Below are 22,426 nucleotides of genomic sequence, written 5' to 3' on the forward strand. Positions count from 1 at the left end.
CTTATATTCCAGCCAAAATTAGTTTGTCATTATTATTATTATTATTATTATTATTATTATTATTATGTGGCTATTGAAGATATTACGTTTTTTTGTTATGTACTTGGACTAGACAGCGCGCAACAAGTACCCGTATGATGTTTTGGTTTGGTCACTGTCCTGGGTAGGAACTGAATTATTTCTATGGATTCTACCGGAATAAGAATTGTGTGGGACAGGACGTCATTACGCAAGAAAACGCTTCGTAGGTGATCAGCTTTACCGGGTAGGGTTTACTTGTATTATTCCGTCTGCGTACCGATCTACGTTGTTAACACTTATATTTAGTTATGGTGTATGTGGCACTCGTTCCGAGGTTTTGCTGATTTTTATAGCTAGCAATCTCGTTAGGTGTAAGCTCAGAGTAGCGAAGTCTAACTATATGGCTAGTTGGCGAGTTCAGCGAGCTAACTAACGCCTAGTGTCATAGCATTTAGCTACCTTTCGTCTGTTAACGAGTTGGAGCAGGCTGGGTAACAAATGAACCGTGCTATGCTAACATTCACAAGTATCTATCACGCTGCCAAGTCTAAAAGTTTTAAGGAATTATATAAAGTTAGTGAGGGGAAATCCAACCTAGTTTCAACATTTTATTGAAGGTGCTGAGGTTCTCGTGGCAGTCGTTGCCTCATGTTTCTACCAAGGCGGGGCAGTAGCCTGGAGTTCTGTAGAGAGGCAGCCAACGTTAGCAAAGCTAGGGGTAAGGTACGGGAGGAACCTAGCCGGAGGATAGAATCGTGGCAAGTAGTGTAGCAGATGCCAACACACTGGTCTACAGAATTGAGCTCATGAGCCTGCTTATGCATACAGTCACCCGAAGGTTACATTTCTGAAACGGAACTCATAGAAAAGTAACCATCTGAATCATTCACCTTCTCACAATAGTGGGATGACATGTTGTAGCGTATGGAACACAACCTACTCGTGTGTGGAATACAGTCTAATGTTTGTGCGATTTGTCCCTTTTGCGCTGAAGGGGTACTGTAGCATTTTAAGGCATAGATTTAATTAAGTAGGGATATTAATCATGCTGCAATGCCATTTTAACCCTAGAATTGCACAACATATTGAACACCTCTGGAACGACATGGGGCCAACATGGATCTGTATTCATTTCCTATGGAATTTTATGCATAGCTGAGCATACCTCTTTTAAATTAATTAATCTACTCTTTTGACCCTCTGACACTCTCACTCTTCATAGGGAGTGCAGTTTAAGGAGAACCAGCGTACACAACATCGCATAGCAAAGAGGCATGCCTATAAAGCGACCCCTACATAAATAATGTTGAAATAATGTAAATAATGATTTGTGATGATATTTTTTGATATAATGAAAAACATTATATAAGGAATTCCTGGACTATGAAATGATTAAATGTAATTTATTTCAGCGGTTTGTCAAAGAGCCGCAGAGCCATACATCAAATTACATTTGAAATAAAAACGGGTCCTTTATGACCCACGTTGTTAACTTTTGGGTTGTAATACAAATATTTATTCAAAAATCCTCAAGGATGGAAAAACAAATATGATTTATGATCACTAAAAACATGGTAATTAATGAATACCTTGAATATCAAATGAGTACATTCATTAATTAAAAATTGCTAACAGAGACCCCTCAGCTATGCATAAAATTCCATAGGAAATGAATATGGGTGCATTTGGACCCATATTGTGCATTCTACGGTTAACAGAAAGATTGTGCTGCTTCCTTGCTTCAATGATTCTGTCTCCTTAGGTTATAGGAATTGTGGTCCATTGAAACATGCCAAAAAAGAAGACTGGGGCTCGCAAGAAGGCTGAAAGCCGCAAGGAAAGGGAGAAGCAGAGTCGTGCTAACAGGGAGCATGTAGATGTGGCCAAGCACCCATGCAATGCTGCCATGGTATGCTTTTCTCTGTTAATGCCAAACACATATTTTCATAAAGTAAGGTAGATTCAATCTTCAGACATTTCATTAGCCAATGTCACAGAAATAAGATATTGTCTTATGACAAAATTAATTATGGGAAATTGTCAAATGAGCGTGCTCCTTTTGTTTTGCAGGAGTGTGACAAGTGCCTAAGGTAAGGATTTTTTGATTTATTGGAAGGAAATTAATTGCTGACGTGTCCGTATAATGCAAATGTTATATGCGGACTAACAGGTTTTTTTTTTTCTTCCTTTAATTGACATCAAGACGTCAGAAGACCAGAGCTTTCTGCTACTTCTGCTTTTCTGTACAGAAGCTGCCCATGTGTGCACAGTGTGGTAAGGCTTATAAACATCAATTTGTGTCTAGTGCCCGTGTGCTTTGAAAATGACAAGAAAAGTAGTTTAATCTGAATTCTTCTTCTTTTTTTTATTATAATTTTTTAACTCTAAATGTTTTTGTTTAAAAAAAATCAAAATCTTTTAGTGACACAATACGCAAACTAGGCATGACAGTTTGTTTTGCAACCATGCAGTCCTTCAGTACCCACCCCCATCACCCAATCCTCCGTGGGATTGAAAAAATACATTTTACTAATCCAAGTACAGGTACTAGATGAATAGTAGACTCATTAACAAGGTTGTCCTAAAATTGGGCATGCAAGCACACATAACTTGAATAGTAAATCTTTCGCAACTTCAAAATTTCATCTTCTCATAGCTGAATAGTATCAGAAGTGGCCGCATTGATCCTGGCTGTGAATCATTCCTTTCAAACCTGATCCCTGGAAGGATCTGTTGAAATCTGAGTAGAAACAAGGAAAGTCGTCCATTAGCCAATTGTATGAGCTGTATGACTTGTGGTATAGTATAGTAGTGATTGTTTGCTAAGATTTCCGTTCATTGTCTTGTCTTTCCAAAGGAAAAACAAAATGCATGAAGTCTTCTGACTGTGTGATCAAACACCCTGGGGTTCATAGCACTGGGATGGCCATGGTGGTAAGATATCATACAGTTTTGTTTGCATAAGTGCCATGCTAAAAGGGAGTAATGCAAAAATAGGATTTTTGACGAAGTGGTCCTGCTTGTTCCAGTGCCGAAGATAATGTCTGTTCATGACCTTAGAGCTTAGACACTCTCCTGTCTACCAGTAGAGTACATTAATATTAAGTTACTTTCAGTACAAGGGAATTCCAGTAAAGCTTGTTTTGCTCTCATTAATTTAGATTTACAGTGTACATAAAACAAGCCGAATGTGCTACCCCTCTCAAGTTGTCTAGTAATTTCTTGTGTTCCCAAATTATGCCTACAGGGGGCAGTGTGTGACTTTTGTGAAGCCTGGGTCTGCCACGGATCGAAGTGTCTCAGCACACATGCCTGCACGTGCCCTCTTACGGACGCTGACTGCATCGAGTGTGAGAGGAGCGTCTGGGATCACGGTAATGAACAGGCATCATCAGTGAACGGGGGTTGGTTCGACAGCCTCCCCACACGTTGGGGCACACAGCTTCATCCAGATGTGTGGCTTGTTCAGTACCTGCTTCTCAGACGTTTCCTTAACAAGCTCTCTAAACGAACTTGACCATTGTCTTAATTCGTGACAGGGGGCCGGATCTTTCGCTGCTCATTTTGCCATAATAGCCTCTGTGAAGACGATCAGTTTGAGCACCAGGCAAGTTGCCAGGTTCTGCAGGCAGAAACATTCAAATGTAAGTGTCATCTTTTTTGGTGTGGACTGAATTTGCACCACTGCCATATTATCATTATTAAGCAATGTATATTACATTACTACATTAATGTCATGACAGTCAAAGTAGTCACAATTAGTATTAAAAAAAAAAACGGCTAGATGTAATGGCTTCCTACATTAATTGTTGTTCATTTTTATGCAAATGTACATTACATTATCCCAAAATGAACATTTCTGTGTTCATTCCAAGAACGTCAAAGGGCTCAAATATGAAAGTAAAGCTTGTATTTAGAATAACAGAAAACCTTTTTATGGACTACTTTGCTTTTTATTTGGTAGTGCCATATCAATAGCAACCTGGCTTTTGGGAAGACGTAAAATGGAATAAAATGTGGCCATCACGTTTTCATTGCAGGCATTTCGTGTAATCGCCTGGGGCAGCACTCTTGCCTCCGTTGCAAGGTTAGTAAAAAATAAAATAAAATTAAAAAAAAGGCACATCACAATTATTACTTTTTTTTTCTTCTATTTGTACATCTAGCTTTCATTTTTCCTGTATTTCTAAAGTAAGTGTCTGGTCTTCCCCTTTCAATAGGCGTGCTTCTGCGATGATCACGCCAGAAGTAAAGTTTTTAAACAGGAGAAGGGTAAATCTCTCCCCTGCCCCAAGTGCGGGCATGAAACGCAGGAGACAAAAGACCTCAGCATGTCCAGTAAGTGCTCCTCTCCCACCCACACCCAACCCACATGCACTGGAGGAGTAAATACTGCAGCAGTGGTGCACGCACAGCTGTAATGCTGAGTGGAGCCAAACTCCCAGCGAATGAGGCACAACATGTAGTGTTCTGATGACTTTTGTGACAAAAGTTCCCCTCTCCCACCTTCCCCTGTGGTAAATATGGAGAGGGATGATCTGTTCTATTATCTATTATCTTTACTCTAGTGTAAATGCAAGGTGTTTCAGGGACAGATGTAATGGGGTTACTGTACTTCCTGGGAATCCTGCAATTCTTTTATGCAGTTTCCAAGTCCTAGAAAAGTCATGGGAAATGTGAAAATGGTCTAAATATCATGGAAAATAATCCATCTCCCCGCAGCCCGCACTCTGAAGTTCGGCCGGCAGAGTTGCGTGGATGACGCAGGCGCTTCAGGTTACGACTCCTACTGGAAGAACCTGGCCTCAGGAGGCGGGGCTGACCAGGACGAAGAGTACGGGGCGGGATATGATGACTATGACGAAGACGAGGATGAAGAGGAAGACGAGGATGAAGACGAAGAGGAAGACGCAGACACCGAGGCGGCTGGACCCTTCGCCGCCCTCAACCTCAACCCTACATATTGAGAGTGAACCTCTGCAGAGAAATGGCTTTACACGGAAGAAACCGTGCTGTGCTTTTCACTCTCCAGTAATCACAGTAATATTAGCTAAATCATCACTCAACAATGTCTTTATGTTTATTATTTATGTTACCAGAGCTTATTTTAAAGTTTGTTTATCATTGTGTTCATCCTGTTTAGTTCTGAGCGGACATTGTCTAATAACCCTGCTATATTCAAGAGTTTTATTGCCTTTAATAAAGATGGTAGTGAGTAAGATTAGAATGGCTTAATGCATACTTTTGACATAATTTTGTTTCTCCTGAAGGCAAACTGAAAAGCCTGAATGTAATGTGATTAAATGCAATTAACTGGTAGACAGGTCTGTGTGGGAGAGATTATGGTCAAGTTATAATGAAGTTAAAAGCGCAAGTGCAGGAGTACTGAAACAAAACAAAACAAACCGGTTCATGTCAGTGCTTGTGTTTGCGGATCAACTCTGTTTGCTATATTTTGTGCTGCTGATATGAACCTGGAATATCATGGTTATAGTTTGAACAGTAATATGTCTCTTACCAGATTGAAAAAATAAAAATTGGAGTGGTGTGTATTTGGCTAGTTTATCTATGTCATTGTCCCTTTGCAGTTTTTAATCTGGGGGAAAAAATTAGAATGCTCATGAAAATTGGACTTTCTTTTGGGAAACAATATCAAAATAAGGATATATATTGAATCTGCTTTAGTATTGTTTATTTTGGGTGTTAAAATGAACCTTCCAACCATTTGATATCATTTTTGTGAGGAAACTATCAAAATGAGCTGAATGTGTTTTGAACCCATCTGCAATCTTATACCATCCCGGGACAGCCTTCAAAGAACCTTCCAAAGTTAAGTAGGAAACTCTACCCCCACAGCTCTACAAACACACTAGGCCTACACCATGTGTTGTGTCCACAACTTTTTTTTATCCTTTTCCAAGAACCTGAAGTGATGGCGACGTGAGGTACTGGCATTCGAAGTTCCAACAAACTTATTCACAGTTCCGATTTATAAATGATTCAAATTTACGCAATGGGTGTACTTTGATCACTTTCAAGGTTTTTAATGGTTCCAAACGTCCATTGGCGATGCAATTAATTGGACTACTTCCATTACTTGCTGGTGCATTTTATCTAAAGTGACTTACAGTTGATGAGACTAAGCAGTGGCCAATCCCCCTAGAGCAGGGGTACACAACTCCGGTCCTGGCCGGTCTGTGAGCTGGTTTTCGTTTCCTACTCTTAGGGGAAAATGCCCTTTTTAACATTTCACAGGTGAGCATTGTGAGAAGTGAGAAAGCTTACTAGCTTTCTGATTTGAATCAGACATAGTAACTCTTAAAACACACTTTTCCAGAAGGGGGGGCTTTACCAAAACAAAGACAGCGGGTACTAACATTTATCAGTATTTTGTCTTCTGAATACCCCTTATTGATCTTGCTGTAAGACCAGAATGTGCTAGCTAATAGTAATAAGGATTCAAAATAGAAGGTTATTTTTAACCACGTGATTGTCTTCATGTTAACAAACATTGTCAATTAAGAATCAGTTAAGAAAATTACCCTTATATCAGGGTAATGGACACAAAATGCTGAAGCGGATCGGCCCTTGCTGTTCATCCCTGCCCAAGAGAAATGCAGGGATAAGGGCCTGTGGATCTTGTGGGGCTGCACTGGGGCTTGAACCACCAACCACCCAGGTCCCAGTCAGCACCTTGGTCACTAGGCTGTAGGCTGCCCCAGTACGTCTATGGCATGTACAAATATGCCAATAAATATTTTCTTTCCTGTTTTTGTAAAATACAAGGGAAAACCGGCTGTGAACACGTGCAGCCAAAAGCCTATAAAGGACTAAATGAAGAGGCGTAACTGTTCTAAATTACCGGCGCAACTTCTCTCAGTCAGACAGCAGAGGGGGGTAGCCTTTAATGAAGCAAGCCATTAAGTGCGTCGGTAGTATCCATCGAGATATACTTGTGTGCACTGATCACTTTCGTTTTAGTCTACAGTCCGCCCAGCTCACTTAACTACTTTTCCGAAGCTTGCACGTCCTGTATTTTATAGTGTGAACTAGGAGAAAGTAGGCAATTGCGATTACAATTATTATTTATTTGCACAATTATTGTCGGTGAAATGGGCGACGGCTGTTTTAGAAGAGTTTGTCTAATTTGGTAATGGTGGAGTAAACAATATATTTCGGATGAGCGCATTTCTGGTACTGTGGACTCTCATTTTATTTAAGCTTTGCCTCTGGACCCGGGATTCAAAAGCAAAGGTAAGTTAATGGTCATTATTTTCTGATTCATATTGGATCATTTCAATTTAAAATGTTACTGTTCTATGCAACCGTGCACTTTCGTCTCAGGGCACTAAAACACGTCTTGAATGCTATTTCAATATGATTGTGTTCTCACAAGCAAATGCATAGTTGCACATAAAAGCGTCGGTTTGGGAGAGACAGGGAGAAATGTCACCCCGAATATTTCTATATTAACTGTTAGACTAGGTAGTGTACTTGTGACTCGACGTTTGGTCCAGCTGCTGTTGAAATCTACCCCGATATTTGCTGAGCTTCTTCGGATTCGCGGGCAACGCTGCATTGAAATATAAGCACTTCGTCAACAGTTTATGGCTAACCATTAGGCATTTCGAGCTATTGTTGTATTTTCATGGTAAAAGATTGACTTCGTTGCAGAAGACAGACAAGTGAAAATGAAAGACTAATATTATTAAGATTTAATGGCATGATTATTTACTTGTTTATTATTTGTTAGCAGAGCGTTTCAATGGCAAAAAGTCGGAATAATACATTCAAAAGAAAATATGCTGTCGATGACACCAGAACATCCTGAATTAATTATGGCATGGATTCAAACATTCATTTTTTTTTTACCATGATAACATCACGCAGTTGCTGCAGATTTGGTCGGCTGCACATTCATTCAGCGAATCTCCCATTCCACCACATTCCAAAGGTGCTCTATTGGATTGAGATCTGGTGCCTGGAGGCCATTGGAGTCCACTGAACTCATTGTCATGTCCGTGGAACCAGCTTAAGATGTGTGCTTTATAATATGGCACCTTATCCTGCTGGACTAGCTGTCAGAAGATGGGTATACTGTGGACAGAAAGGGATGCACATGCTCAGCAACAATACTCAGGTAGGCTGTGACATTTAAATTATGCTCAAGTAGTATTAAGGGGCTTAATGTGTGTCACTCCCCACACCATTACATCACCACCACCTGCCGGAACTGTTGACACAAGGCAGGATGGATCCATGAATTCATGTCAAATTCTGACTGTACCATCTGAACTGCTGCTCACTGGATGTTTTTTCTCACAGTTGTCTGTATGCTCTTGGGACTGAGCGCACTATCCGGTCTCACACTATGCAAAGATAGCATCTGTTACAGCAAAAAAGAAAAGAAAAATCAATTACATTGGTAGATGTGTGTTTTGTAGTAAAAAGGAGGGGTGTACAATGAATAAATTGTCCCTCAGGTCTGTGAAGTCTGTAAAGTTTCTTAGGTTAGGCTTTAAAATTCAAGAGGCTTCATCACGCTTTATCTACTTTTTAGAAGATGGTCTGTAGTCTATTTGGCAGTCAACCAAATTTGGAACCAAAATCAAATACTCTATCTATTTATAACCTAATATTCTTCTCCCAGAACTGTCAACATGTTTGTCTGTAAAATATATTTTAAACTGGCTCCACAGGCAAGTGTTTTCAAAAACAAATAAATAATGAATACAGGGGGAAAAACATCAACAGTTAAGCTTTAAAAACTGTAGAAATAGCATGCTGATGGATGGTGTAAAGCCGTACATTTGCATGATAACAGAATTGATATATGGCTGCGCCAGCGATGTATTTCACTGTGAAAACCCTTTTCTATTCGAGGGTTAATGGATACTATGGTGCCAGAACCCCATTCAGAATGTTACTAGTCTTGCAGACTAATGTTGCTGGTTGTGCATTCTTTTTGCTAGGGCAAAGTCTCTTTTGTTTTATCACCTCCTAACCACTCCCAATAAAAACCCCTGGATTACCCACTCCTGCCCCCTCCAGGGTGTAGTAGCCTGTGTTCACCCTACCTTACTGTATGGTCAAGGCCACTCCAATTAATATGTTTAATAGCCTTTAACTGTTTAAGTCTGACTGGCAGTTTTAGCAGTGTCTGTCATCAAGCTCAGGGCCTTTCCCTGAATTTAAAAAGGCCATAGGTTGCAGGTTCCCTTTTGTCTCTGTGGTCACTAGTGATTCAGTTACATTCAATTACACAATTGGACAGCAGCTATGGTTAGTGGTTAATTGGCTGCTAAAACTTCCATCTTAAATCAGCCAAAACAGGTTTAAGCTAAGTTTTCGAAGCTTCTAGCTGGTCGAATAGCTGTTTACCAGCAAAACCAGCATAGACAGCTCATCCACCAGTTTGACCATCACCTTACTCTACGCCTTAACCAACTTTTACCTGCTTTTTTCAACTAGAGACCAGCTTTGACCAGCCACAAACCAGCTTTGACCAGCTAGAAGTGTTTAAAACACAGCTTAAACAATTTTAACAATTTTAAACCATCTTAAAATCCCAGCTGGTTTTTGCTGGAATTCCCAGCAGGGTTAGGTTGGATAATTATCATTAGCAACTTATTAATCATACATCTAGGGTTAATTGACATTGAGATCAGAATGGATCTCTGTCCATCAGTACTTCTGTCCACCTATTATTAAGAGGCACAGTGGTGGCCTTCTAAACAGCTATGAGGAGCTGTTCCCATCTCCCAGCAAACTCGTTGGTGGACATTTGTGGATGGCAACGTGTTCTATACAGCTCTTTCCCACAATGCTGACTTTGCATCCCATGGCTCTTGACAGGAAACCTCATTTTCTTGGGGTGGAACTAGCCACTTCCCCAAGTTAGTTCCCCATGTATTGTTGATCCCTTAATTTATTCCATTACATTACATTACATTATTGGCATTTGGCAGACGCTCTTATCCAGAGCGACGTACAACAAAGTGCATACCCATAACCAGGGATAAGTTCACTGAAAGACCCTAGAGGGAAGTACAATTTGAATTGCTACCTGTACAACAAAGATAAGGACGAGGGCCTTTTTTATTTTTTTTATTTTTTTTGAGAACAAAGAAACAAAGAAACAGAGCAAAAGTGACCAAAGTTAACTATCCAAACACTGCTTACCTAGCCAACTAAGAATACCGATACACAAAGCAAGTCACAGAGACAACAATTAAGGTTCACAGGGAGGTAGGGAGGGATGGGGAGAGGTGCTGCTTGAAGAGGTGTGTCTTCAGCTTGCGCTTGAAGGTGGGGAGAGATTCTACAGTTCTGACCTCAACGGGGTGTTCGTTCCACCACCGTGGAGCCAGAACAGACAGTAGTCGTGAGCGTGATGTGGAGGTTCGGAGAGGGAGTATTCGGAGTATTCCAACGAGTGGGGGCATTCTACAGTCTGGGGCCACTGTCTATCCCTCCTGAGTGACCCTCCTACTTTTACCAATTTGTGCCTCTTGCTCAAGCATCCTGCCTAATGTGACCCACAATGAAAACAATGTGCCCAAACATCATTGTGATAATTTCTCTTCCGTGTTTCTTTTGTAATTGGTGTGCTTGAGATGGCGGGAAAGTTCTAGTAGGACAGTTCTCCCTGTGCAATGAAGGCTTAGTCTCTTTTTCATCTTTTTGGTCAATTTAGAGAACTTGAGCAGTCAGTTCCAGTCTCACTTCCTTATCCCTCTCGCTGTATGGCTGTCAGGAGTAGAGGCTGTAGAACAGCATTGGAAAATCTGGGTCATTATCCTCCAGGAGTCATCGGCAGCACAAGTTCAGCTATCATTTGACAATTGGCACAGACACCTGAGTAATTATAGGGTTTTTTTTTTTTTTGCAATTATAATCAGTAATGGGAGATTTGAGAGGAATTCAAACTAATAGGGTGTATCTACATTCTGCATTACCACTCAGTGAAATGTTTAAATGCATTTGAGGTTAACTGTAAGTAATCAACTGTGTGTTACACCAACATACCTCTGGTTTGAGTTGGAAAGGCAGAATTCTCAAAACCTACAATAAACTCAATGTGTATTGAACTTTACCACAGGCTTCATAGCACAGATGGAACAATCACAGCATGGACAGAACAATAAACCATTGTAAGTAAAATAATAGCTCACAGGATTTTACAATCAAATGAAAACTGCTGTGTCAACCAGCATACACATTTCTGACACTCTCTGGATCTTTGGGGTTTTTCAGGCTGGATGTAGGAAATCGCCCACATGACTTAATTCCAGGCTTTAATGGGAGCTGTCGACCTGAATTTCAGGTGAAGTCAGAATGAGGCCGTGACACACCTCCTGGTGGTGTAGCATGGGGCTTTGAACCCGCATAAAACAGGAGACCTTCCTTCTTTTTGTAAAAATTCTCTCCTTTCTTCTCTAACAATACGAAATTGGAGCCAACGAAGAAAGACATTGAATCCCTGGAATCCATGAAATCGTACATTGACTAATTTTGGATTTCCCCCACCTCTGGAAAGCATTGGGGGAGAGTCAATGGGGTTCATGCAGTTGTGATGGGCATTCTAGCTCTTTTCAGTGAGTCAGGTCCTTTGGCTCAGCTCACCAATAAGCATACACATTTCTTACGGTTCACGACGGCTCTTACTTTCCGGTTTAAAAAAATAAGCCAATGACATTCATCTGAATGACATTACATTAAATTTCCAACGGTGTATAAGTTGTTAGGCTTGCGTAAAACAACACAGCATTTTTTCACCTGTGCAATGATACCGTAGCATTTTCAATATGCACGGTGAGACTGTTGCGCTTGGGCAAAAACTGTTTTTGAGATTTCATGCCAGAAAAGGTTGACGTTTTACAACAAATAATGTATTTTGCGATGCCTAGGTCTAAATAGAGGACTTCCTTTGGTGGACTTGCAAGGAATCTCTCGGCTGTGTGAATATTTCTGAGGAAGACAGTGAAAACACCGTTGACTACACAATAGAGGGCATTTTCAGTGACGTGACCCCATTTTATATTGGTGAGCATCTAAATACATTCTCAAAGTATTTTATTATTATTCACTATGCTTATAAATAAGGAGCCAGCCTGCTTTTGAATAATAAATAGCATATGAAATTGTGGAATGAGTTTGACTTGTTCATGGGGGTTGGGTATTTGACAAAAACTTATATTCATTGGTATTATTGTGATTATTGTACTTATTTTTTTATGATCTTCTCAAGCTGTTGCTGTCTGATGAGAGCTGCAAGGAGAGGGAGGTTGAGACAGAGAGGCAGGGGGAAGTGCAAACACTTTTTTTCAGGATAAAAAGTGTTGTATAGTTCATTAAGCAAAATGCAGCATTTTACACCTCATGAGACCATAACATAATTTAGTTTCCTTTTGTGTCCTTTTGGAGTCTCCAAATATACTTTTTGGGAAAACTGCCTGGACATAGCTTGGAAAAAAACAATGCAGTATGTCCATGCAGATGATATTGTTATCAAATTGGAAAGGGAATTTGTCCAGTGTTGTGGCTCCCTTGTGTTCCTAGCCGCATCAGCCACACTTACAACAATCTGTATCCAATCTTTAACTTTATTTGTGTAATATTGGGAGTAATTCTGATTCTTCCAAAAGGAAGAGACCAGGATTATGCCTGGAGTCAAAAGGGTTCAAGAATAGTAACCATTTTATTTCTGGTATGTCATTTTCAAACTTGTGTCAAGAAAAGGGCCGATACTTAAGGGGTTAATTGCCTGCTTTCACAGACTGGGTAAAGCGAAATCGTTTGCTTCAGCACTGAAAAATCTGCAAAATCTATCTCTCACTCATAACCAGCCAAAATTAGAATCAACGCAAACCCGAGAGCTCAGGAAAATGCAGAAAGGGAAGTCATTCAGAATTGGCAAACAATTTCCCACCAAAGTACTACAAGGCAATTTTCCCTGTCCTGTAGACAGATTCAATAAATGAAAGTAAAATTGTATTGCCAATTTCATTTTGTTTGACTTTATTTACAATAATTGTTAGGTTGTCTTATGCATCATTTTCTGTCTGTCTGTCCCCCTACTTCTATTCTTCCTTCACGTCTATACTATGTTCTGATGCGCAGATTTTCAATATCATACACATGGGTGGCCTGTAGCGTAGTGGTTAAGGTACATGATTGGTTGGTGTCTTTGTGTCAAGCCTTTATCTCTATCTTTTATCTTGCATAGCATGGATAATGAAAAAGTCCATTGCAATCACGCCCAGAACATGTTTTGAACATTTCTCCAATAATAATATTTTAGCCAAATTCATTTAGCCATGTTCAAATAGAGTATATTCACTTAATCTCAATATGTACAGAGACTGTACAGAGAGCAACTGAGATAAACTAATATTTGTTATACAGTTTTTTAATTAAAGATAATGATGTAGCCAGTACCTTGTACCTTAAACTGGTTTCTAGCTTTATCTGCACCTATTTGCCATCCGAGTACCAGGGAAAACCAGACATGAGAAAAAATGGATTAAAACATTTATTTGCAACTTCCAGTTCACCTTGCCACAGTGCATTTTGTTATATCACTGTCTATTTTATTTGAAGAGAAGAACCCAATTTATCGTTTAACATTCTTGTGAATCAATTTTTGCCTTATAGTGTCGTACGAGATTGATTTTATACATACAGTACTACGTAACGGGCCATCGCCTCACCCAGGGATGGAGGGTTTTATCATTCCCATCATGCAGTAGGGAATCCTGATGTATTAGAATGCTCAGTCCTCAGTTCAGCTGGTGGAAAGGAAAAATAACTGGCTGAACGCATTTCACGTTTGACAGAAGACATGGTGGCAGCTATGGGAGAGGCCTAAAATTACATCTAGGCTCTTCATTCTCCCTCTCAAAGAGTTAGAGATCTGTGTGCTGTGTATGCTACTGAAATTTTAAACTGTATGGGCGATATAACTTCTCTTGCCAACCTGTGACTGCTGATACCATTCATAACGTTCAGCTTTATTGATGACTTTGAATCCAAAATGCTGCAATAGGGTAATTCCATGTCAACTCAACACACTTCTGGACCACATCGTAACAGATGTTAATGCTGATTTTGCCTCAAGAAACCCCCGGAACCAAAATTACTCTAGTCTTTGTTAATCAGGGAGATAACAAAGTTTGTGTTAATTCACATGACTCCGTGACTTTGACTTGCCATTACTGTAGGTTGCAGAGAAATGGTTCTTATATCACTTTATAGGTCTTCATCAGCTCTATCTTATGCGCATATGCTATGTTCAGCCTAAACTGAAAGGTAATGGTGGTATGAGTGATTATTATCTTGAGATCTCATTTGTAAAAAAAAAAATATATATTTAATTTAAAAAAAAAAGATTTTAAAATTCATGACATTTTCAACCAACAAGTTAGCCTATAATGTCAATATTTGAGTCAACACAGAGATATCATTACTTATCTTAAGTAGCATCACACGGATCTCCACCCTCCCTTTACCTGGGAGTCAGGATGTGAAAACTTAATCTATTTTAAATACAGTTTTTTATTTCTTCCGCAAACCAGATTTCTAGATTATAATCACTGATAACTCTCTTACCTTTCATTTTGGAAACATAATATGTATATGTATAACATAGAGCTGGTGAACACCTATAAAATGAAATACAAACTATTTCTCTACATTAATGAAGATGGCGCAACAATGCACTCCAAAAGTGTGTTGACATGGATTTTACCTTATATAGGGGCAGCCTGTAGCGTAGTGGTTAAGGTAAATGACTGGGAGACACAAGGTCGGTGGTTCTAATCCCGGTGTAGCCAGGATAAGATCCGCACAGCTGTTGGGCCCTTGAGCAAGGCCCTTAACCCTGCATTGCTCCAGGGGAGGATTGAACTGTACGTCGCTCTGGATAAGAGCGTCTGCCAAATGCCAATAATGTAATGTAATATCATTCAACAGCCTGTCCAGCTTTGCCCTTGGGTCCTATGAATGGGATGGGATGGAGGAACAGTTCCTCTGATATGTAAACACCCTTCACCACAATGGCTGTGTTTCCTTTGCAGAGAAGCGTGAGGCAGGCCTGTTTCTTTTGCTGCTTTCGCTATTGCCAGGACTGGCCTCCCAATGGCGAGATATGGATCTCTTTCTTTTTTTTGAGGTATGTGATTACTCTGGCAGAAAAATCAGAAGCTAACCTGGATTTTAATATAAATGCTACATTTGTAGTCGCAATTAAAGGTTGAGCAAAGTTATACACTACCTAAACTGGAAGTTGTGTTGTTGGCAATCGCAAGGGGCTGGCAGAGGTGTTACTCCACTCCTGTTTGTACACTTCCAGGTTGGCAGTGGGCCCGTACTGATCTTAGTCAATGTTGCAGAGTTAAAAATATGGGCACCATTGTAACGTAAACTCACCACGAGCGGCCCCTTCCATCAGAAGTTAACGTTCAATGGCAGATTTTCTCCCGAGGAGAAAAGTACCTTTTCAATTCACTCTATTATGCAGGCTGAGCCATATAAGCCTGTCTGCTTCATAGTCTCTCATTAGCAACAGTTTCCCCTCCACAATGTATACTGAAATGGATTGCGTATGTGACTCGTACCAAGTTTTTATGAAAACGGAAGGAATTACACTTTACACACACACAAAAAATAAAGCTGATCTGGAAGTAAATTTTTATTTATTTATCATGAAAGCTACACTGTTCGGAACATAGTGAGCTAACTTGGTGTTTGGAACACAGTGAGTTTACGTTTCTGCTTGCAAGTTGAGCAAGCAGAAATAGCAATAAGAAATAATTTGTTGTCATTTGCTTGTAATTCATTGTATTCAGGTGAAACTTTTTTTCTTACCTGTACGCAACTCATTGGTTCAATTGCATGGTTTACTTGTTGTGAAAAGGCCATTGTACAACCAGTGGCAAACTGTTTCACTTGCATTTTCCTTTCAGCTGTCTGTGTACTTACATCTCCGTAGCAGAAGCACAGAGGCAGAGTATATCTGAATTGAGGCAATTCTTATGTACACATGAGCAAGATTTTAAGGTAAGGTATTTAATTTTTTTCTTTCGTTTTGCGGAAAGTTGAAAAATGGTACATATTATGGCACGTATCACTGAGGGAACCATAATGGCTTGTTTAAATGACACCTAGGAGAGATGTGAATATGATACATGCTACATTGACGTCACACACACACACACATACACAGACAGACACACACACACACACACACACAAAACTCATGCAGGACATGCCCTGGGACACAAGTGAACCATAGACGCATTCCATTTGAAGCACCTCTAACGCAGTTTTGGTTTAGTTTCATTTTCACTTCACTGCACTTCACAGAACTGCCTGTCAAACTAGTGACACCAGTTTATCTCTCACCAGCTATTCAAAATCCTTCAGCTAGAGGTCGATGGGGACTTCTTGTCAGACCATTATCACATTTCCCCTTCCTGGTAATCTAAATCCGTTAGCACCAGCACAGATGATTCCTGTATGGTCAAATTCTGTTATTGCATAGAACCACAGACTATTCATATTGTGTTTTTAATTTAAGCAATGGGTTGTAGACATAAAGAAGAAATGGCATTACCTGTATAAAATCAGTTTGATGATGAAATAGTTTACAATGGTGTAGGCTCATAACAACAAACGCCTCACAGTTGTTTGATAGTCTCCTCTGTAATTCTTTGGTGATTCATAGTGTAAACTGGTCCCCAGGAACATTCAGAGGGAAATGCAGACGGAGTTCGTGTGCCAATAATTTGTAATCAGCTAGTGCGAAAGTACAGTACTCATAAAATCCTGGAATCAATTTTTTTTTGTTTTATGGCGAAGTTTGTACCTTGCTCTGTCACGCTCCTTCCCATAAGTGTACTACTCACTCACAGAACAGCCATCTCCTAACCACAGCTCCCTGTAGCAAAGACGGGTAGGCCTTACCACTCAGCCTGCTGCTTTCCTGCTTTCTCTGCTGCCGAGAGGAGCTTGCTGCTCTGCTGCTGCACCTCTGCTGCCCCTCAGCCACTGGGAGGAGCTCTATCTTTGAAATAAAGAGTTATGAAAGGAAATCTGTGCACACTGTGGTGGTTTGCATTACCTGTGAGGTTGTGGCAAACAAGCTGGCTACATATGACACCAGGAATGTGGCCAGTGGAGCAGCAAGACGAGTGACTTGTGCGGTGCAGTTTATGAATAATGGTCACTGAAGAATAATTATCTTGCTGGGCCAATAGTCATTAAGTGTAATCATGGAGAATGCCAACGCTAGAGTTAGAGCCCACTTGTGCCCTATAAAGTGTTCACAAGTCTTTGGCTTAATGCATTATAGACTTCTGGAGTGATTGTAAGTTAGACACTATCAAGACTTAATGTTTTAAGTTCAACATACTGCGTGTATGTTCACACTGTCCAGACAGTTACTCAGAGGCGACTGTAGTTCTAGTCATTCTCCATTGCCACCATGGTTTTGGTGATCATGCAAGTGCACTCTTAAATGCATTAAGAAATGCATTCTGCATTGCGTCCTCATGCACTGGTGAATGCATTTTCAAACACACTCTCAAACACATTCTTAAATGCATTCTTTCCCACAGCACATTTCTCTCGCATATTTGTACTAATTTTGTTTTATATAAATGGCTTTGGGGTCCACAAGTCTGTATAAACCACTAGTGAAAATGCTTCTATTTTGCATTCTTTTCTAATGTAATAAATATGTTTTCATTACTAATTATATTATCAGCATAAGAATTTGAGTGAAAAGTTGAATCTTTGACAAAATTACGTCAGAATTTCATAGTATTTGGTATGTCCACCTTTTGCTTTAATGGCAAGGTGCATTCGAGCAGGAATAGACTCCACAGATTTGTGCAAAACCTGATGATCCATGTTATCCCACCAGTATTTGACAAGGGTATGTTGTGATGTTACTGAATGTTTGGCTTTCGACAGTTAAGTGTCCCCATAAATGTTCAGTGGGGCTAAGGTCAGGTGATTTTGGATTATACAGCACTCCTTGCTAATTGTTACAATATTGTTATACTTATATAGAATATTATAATACTCAGTTGTTGTCATATATATTTTCTCCTCAGACATCTGGTTCTACTTATTACACTCCTGGTTATGAAACAATCAGTGTAAGTATATTCAAGTAATAGATGGGGGGTGGTGGATAAATTGAGATTATGAGATCTTCAAAGAACATATTAGGTGTGTATGCACATATTTTAAGGTATGTTCACATGTATTAGAAATCTGTATTAAAAAATATATATATTATGTTTCCTTTGAGTGGAGTTCATTATGCAACCAACCACTTCTTAAGTCAGTAATTAAAATGTGAGCAGCTGTATCGTCTCACTGAAATGAATAAACTGGTTTAGCCTAATGCATGGGTGGCCTGTAGCGTAGTGGTTAAGGTAAATGACTGGGACACGCAAGGTTGGTGGTTCTAATCCCGGTGTAGCCACAATAAGATCTGCACAGCCGTTGGGCCCTTGAGCAAGGCCCTTAACCCTGCATTGCTCCAGGGGAGGATTGTCTCCTGCTGAGTCTAATCAACTGTATGTCGCTCTGGATAAGAGCGTCTGCCAAATGCCAATAATGTAATGTAATGTAATGCATGAGTTCCCTTTTCTACGTAGTGATTGTTCAGATTTTGTTACACATATATGCACATAAATGTTTTGGACCAATGCATATTTTTTCTTTATTTGGCTTTGCTAAATTTTAGATTTAATTTCATCAAACAATTTACTACTTTTATGGTATATAAAGCCTTTAATATTTGTTTCACTATCTAGTCTTGGCTAGGCTGTTGGTTCCCTGTGGAGTCTGTTATTGGTGTTAGTCAACATGAAAACCTGAGTTGTGCTGATGAAAGTCAAGTCGGCCATTATGAGGCTGAGAAATAAGCTGAAAAGCGAAACATAGGCCAAACCTTAAGTATGCATGTACAAAAAGCGTTGTAATTTGTACATGGTGATACTGAACTGTATAAAAAATGCTGAGAATGTGCACTTTACCACCTGTGAATCAAAATCAAGACAAAATATGGCTTTGTACCAAACATAGAGCTCACTGTTTACATGTTGATGTAAAAGTATTATTCTGCAAGTCATTTATAAATATTTTTATTCAACAGGATGCATGTTTCAATAAAACCCTGCTCTGTTACATTGTGGAAACGCAGGTTATTTTGTATGAGACAAAGGGTGAAAGGTCTCCAAATATACTGGAACCAATGGCAGAAGAATTTCAAAAGGTGGGTCTTAGTTTTATTAATTGTAAATGGAACACAATACAGCAAATGTTTTGTCATGGTTCAGTCTAGGTTTGGCTTTATGGTCTTACTGATGAAAATGTGAAATTGCATTTCTAGTGCACTTATATATTGTTAACAATCTGATCATGAAAAATAATATATTTATAATTATATTATTAGAGGTTAACAACAAGAAAACATGATGATAATACAGTGACATGACATGAGCGTTGTTCCTTTACAGGGCATTGAGAGGCACAGCTGCCTACCGTGTGAAGCTTTTGAGGAAACCAACGCTACCACATTTCTACAGAACTTCCACACATTTTTACAAAAAATAGAAGACGCATTCCGAAACTCTCCTTCTGTTTAATGTTGTGAATAAGCTGTACATGTATTTTTCACATGTCAACATTTTTATGCAGCATATTAGCTATGTGTAGCATCTCTAGGTTATTGAATTTTTTTAAATGATGCATACAGTATAATCCTGTGTAATATAGATATAATCCCTGAAAAGTCAATGACTATTTAATATACTCATTATTAATAAGGAGTACTTATACACTTTATTAGGTATTTATTAAGACTTCTTTTTTAGACGTATGGGTTTTCTGCTACTGTAGCCTATTCACTTATAGGTTTGACGTGTTGTGTTGAGAGATGCAATTCTGTACACCACTGTTGTAATGTGTGGTTATTTGCATCACTGTCACCTTCCTCTCAGCTTTGACCAGTCTTCTCCTTCTCCACTGACCTCTCTCATTAACAAGGCGTTTCTGCCCTCAGAACTGCTGCTCACTTGATATTTTTTTTGTTTTCCCCACCATTCTCTGCAAACTCTAGAGGCTGTTGTGTGTGAAAATCACACCACCCTGTGTGGCACCAACAACCATTCCATGGTCAGTCACTTAGATCACATTTATTCCCCATTCTGACATTTGGTCTGAACAACAGCTGAACCTTTTGACCACATCTGCATGCTTTTATGCATTTAGTTGCTGCCACATGATTGGCTGATTTAAATATTTACATTTACAAGCTACCTAATAAATTGCTCACTGAGTGTACATGTCTAACATACCAAAACAAAGATATTTTGTACTTGCCTGAGAAGCATAAAGCCAGCTGCTTGGGTTCAAACCACTGCCTATAAGCTATGGAAGATATGCTTTTGTAGCAAGCCAACCCCAGGCTCCTGAACAACCAGATTTTTGTTGAATACTGGCTGACTGAACCATTCCCAACCCCAGGGGATGCTACTGCCAATTATGTATCACACTGTGGAGTCAGCGGGAGTCAACAGTCTCCACTGACATACCATGGGACCCATGTAGCCACACAATGCCATATAACTGTGAAATAAAGTTCTGCTGTATGCCAGTAATTCTCAATGTCAATGTTTGCTGCATTCATTCAGATATTCAAATCTCCTGCTTTCCTTCAAAAGTTATACTGCCATTGCTCATTTCTGACTTTCAAATTAATGTGACATTGTCACGATCAAGTTTTTGCATGGTCAGGAGTCACTTTAGAACACACGCATAAATATAGTCCTGGGGTCATTTCAGTTACAAGAATTTAAGTGCACTTAAATGTCAGTACCAGTGAAAAATGGGCATGGATTTCAAAATAAACAGGAAAAGGAGTTCCACATTCCCTGAGAGGTCTAAACCAGGCATGCGAACATTGAGCACACATTCTCTCTCTCTTAGATAAATTGCTTCAGTGTTATTGAGCATTATATGCAGATGGCAAAAACCAGCACTCAATTATCACTACAACATTTCTTTATTTTTCTTATACAATGTTTAACTGTTTTACGATAATGACATATGGTTACCACATAATGACATAACTGTGTAACCATGAAACATTTCAGTATGTATTCTCTTACAGAAGAGTATGTCCTTTCACAAAAATAAATACACTGTATATAACAGTGGTGTTTTTTCTAATTTAGGTGCTGGATTCTCCTTCAGGGCTCATTCTAGGTCACTCCAATTCCGTATACCACTGGAAGCCTGCATTGCTTTCGATAACTTACAGGGGTAGGGTCAATTACAATTGAAACTAATTTATGGGACAATTCCAATTCAAATATAAGTTGCTGTAAAAGAAGTGATAAAAGCACTAACAATAGATGCGATTTTATCTGTATCCCTTATAGCAGGGGTCTCCAATCTTATCCTAAAAGGGCCGGCGTGGGTGCAGGTTTTTGTTTTAACCCAGCAGTAACACACCTGATTATACTAATGAACTAATCGTGGTCTTTAATCAAGACCTAGATGAGTAGAATCAGCTGTCTTAGTCCTGTGCTAAAACAACAACCTGCACACACACCGGCCCTTTCTGGATAAGATTGGAGACCCCTGCCTTATAGTTTCCTATGTTTATGACTCAGAAGAATCACACCTGCGAGGTTCAGCTTCTTCTCCGAAATGTTTTTCCTATTTCACTTCAGATGTCTTTGTTTCGGAGTTATTAGAATATTGACTTTTTATTCAGTGTATCGGGAGCGTCTGAATGCTTAGCATGCCTTTCAGGCTGCTCTACGTTTGGGATTGGATTACGGGTACAATTGTGTTTCAGAAACGAAGAAAAATACGAAGACAAAAACAGGGTAGGAGTGGAAATCAAACTTCAGGAGATTCCAAAGAGGAAATGGCAGCTAACAAATGCGTGAAGGAGTGGATACACAGGGACAGACACTCCAGCTGCCATTCCACAGCCAGGTGCACACCCAGGTTTAATAAATGGCATTTGCGATGTTTTCCGGCTGTGTAGGACATGCAGCTGAGGGACAGGACCGAGGGAACGGTTTCTCTCCCAGACCTGTATGAGAAGGAGCAGCCACCTTGCCTTTATCATTTAATGAAGAGAGGTCATCTTGATTATGGCAAAATCAATTATCTTCCAGGCCGGTCACCGGTAGAAGGTGGATCTTTGTACACTGGATCCGCACCCACAAGTCATATTTTAAATAAAGCATTCTTAAAACACTTCTTAAGTCCCTCTGAAAAAGTGCATCCGTTATCAAATGTTTCTCTTGGCGTGAGTATATGATGTTACAATATTGATTCCTAATTTTATTCAAAGCTGGTTCGAAAAAAA

General features: G+C 39.6%; 1 protein-coding gene and 1 long non-coding RNA gene across 6 annotated transcripts; both read left to right on the plus strand.

The window, feature by feature from the left end:
- Window positions 1-135: 135 nt before the first annotated feature.
- znf330 (zinc finger protein 330) lies at window positions 136-5,573 on the plus strand. The gene is made up of 10 exons (XM_061252166.1): window positions 136-265; window positions 1,784-1,930; window positions 2,092-2,111; window positions 2,225-2,295; window positions 2,879-2,955; window positions 3,269-3,395; window positions 3,561-3,665; window positions 4,062-4,108; window positions 4,242-4,359; window positions 4,744-5,573. The coding sequence occupies exons 2-10, from the start codon at window positions 1,811-1,813 to the stop codon at window positions 4,986-4,988; spliced, it is 930 nt and encodes a 309-aa protein (XP_061108150.1). The 5' UTR covers window positions 136-265; window positions 1,784-1,810; the 3' UTR covers window positions 4,989-5,573.
- Window positions 5,574-6,861: 1,288 nt separating this feature from the next.
- On the plus strand, window positions 6,862-20,695 carry LOC133135648 (uncharacterized). Of its 5 annotated transcripts, XR_009709424.1 has the most exons (8): window positions 6,862-7,275; window positions 7,912-8,161; window positions 11,931-12,066; window positions 15,099-15,193; window positions 15,987-16,080; window positions 18,141-18,185; window positions 19,193-19,312; window positions 19,557-20,695. It is a non-coding gene; the product is annotated as an uncharacterized LOC133135648 (long non-coding RNA). The 5 variants fall into 5 exon arrangements; XR_009709426.1 differs by lacking the exon at window positions 7,912-8,161 and having other exon boundaries at window positions 6,871-7,275; XR_009709422.1 differs by lacking the exon at window positions 11,931-12,066 and having other exon boundaries at window positions 6,872-7,275.
- Window positions 20,696-22,426: the final 1,731 nt, after the last annotated feature.

Source organism: Conger conger, chromosome 8 (assembly GCF_963514075.1).
Source record: "Conger conger chromosome 8, fConCon1.1, whole genome shotgun sequence".
NCBI classification, from domain to species: Eukaryota; Metazoa; Chordata; class Actinopteri; order Anguilliformes; family Congridae; genus Conger; species Conger conger.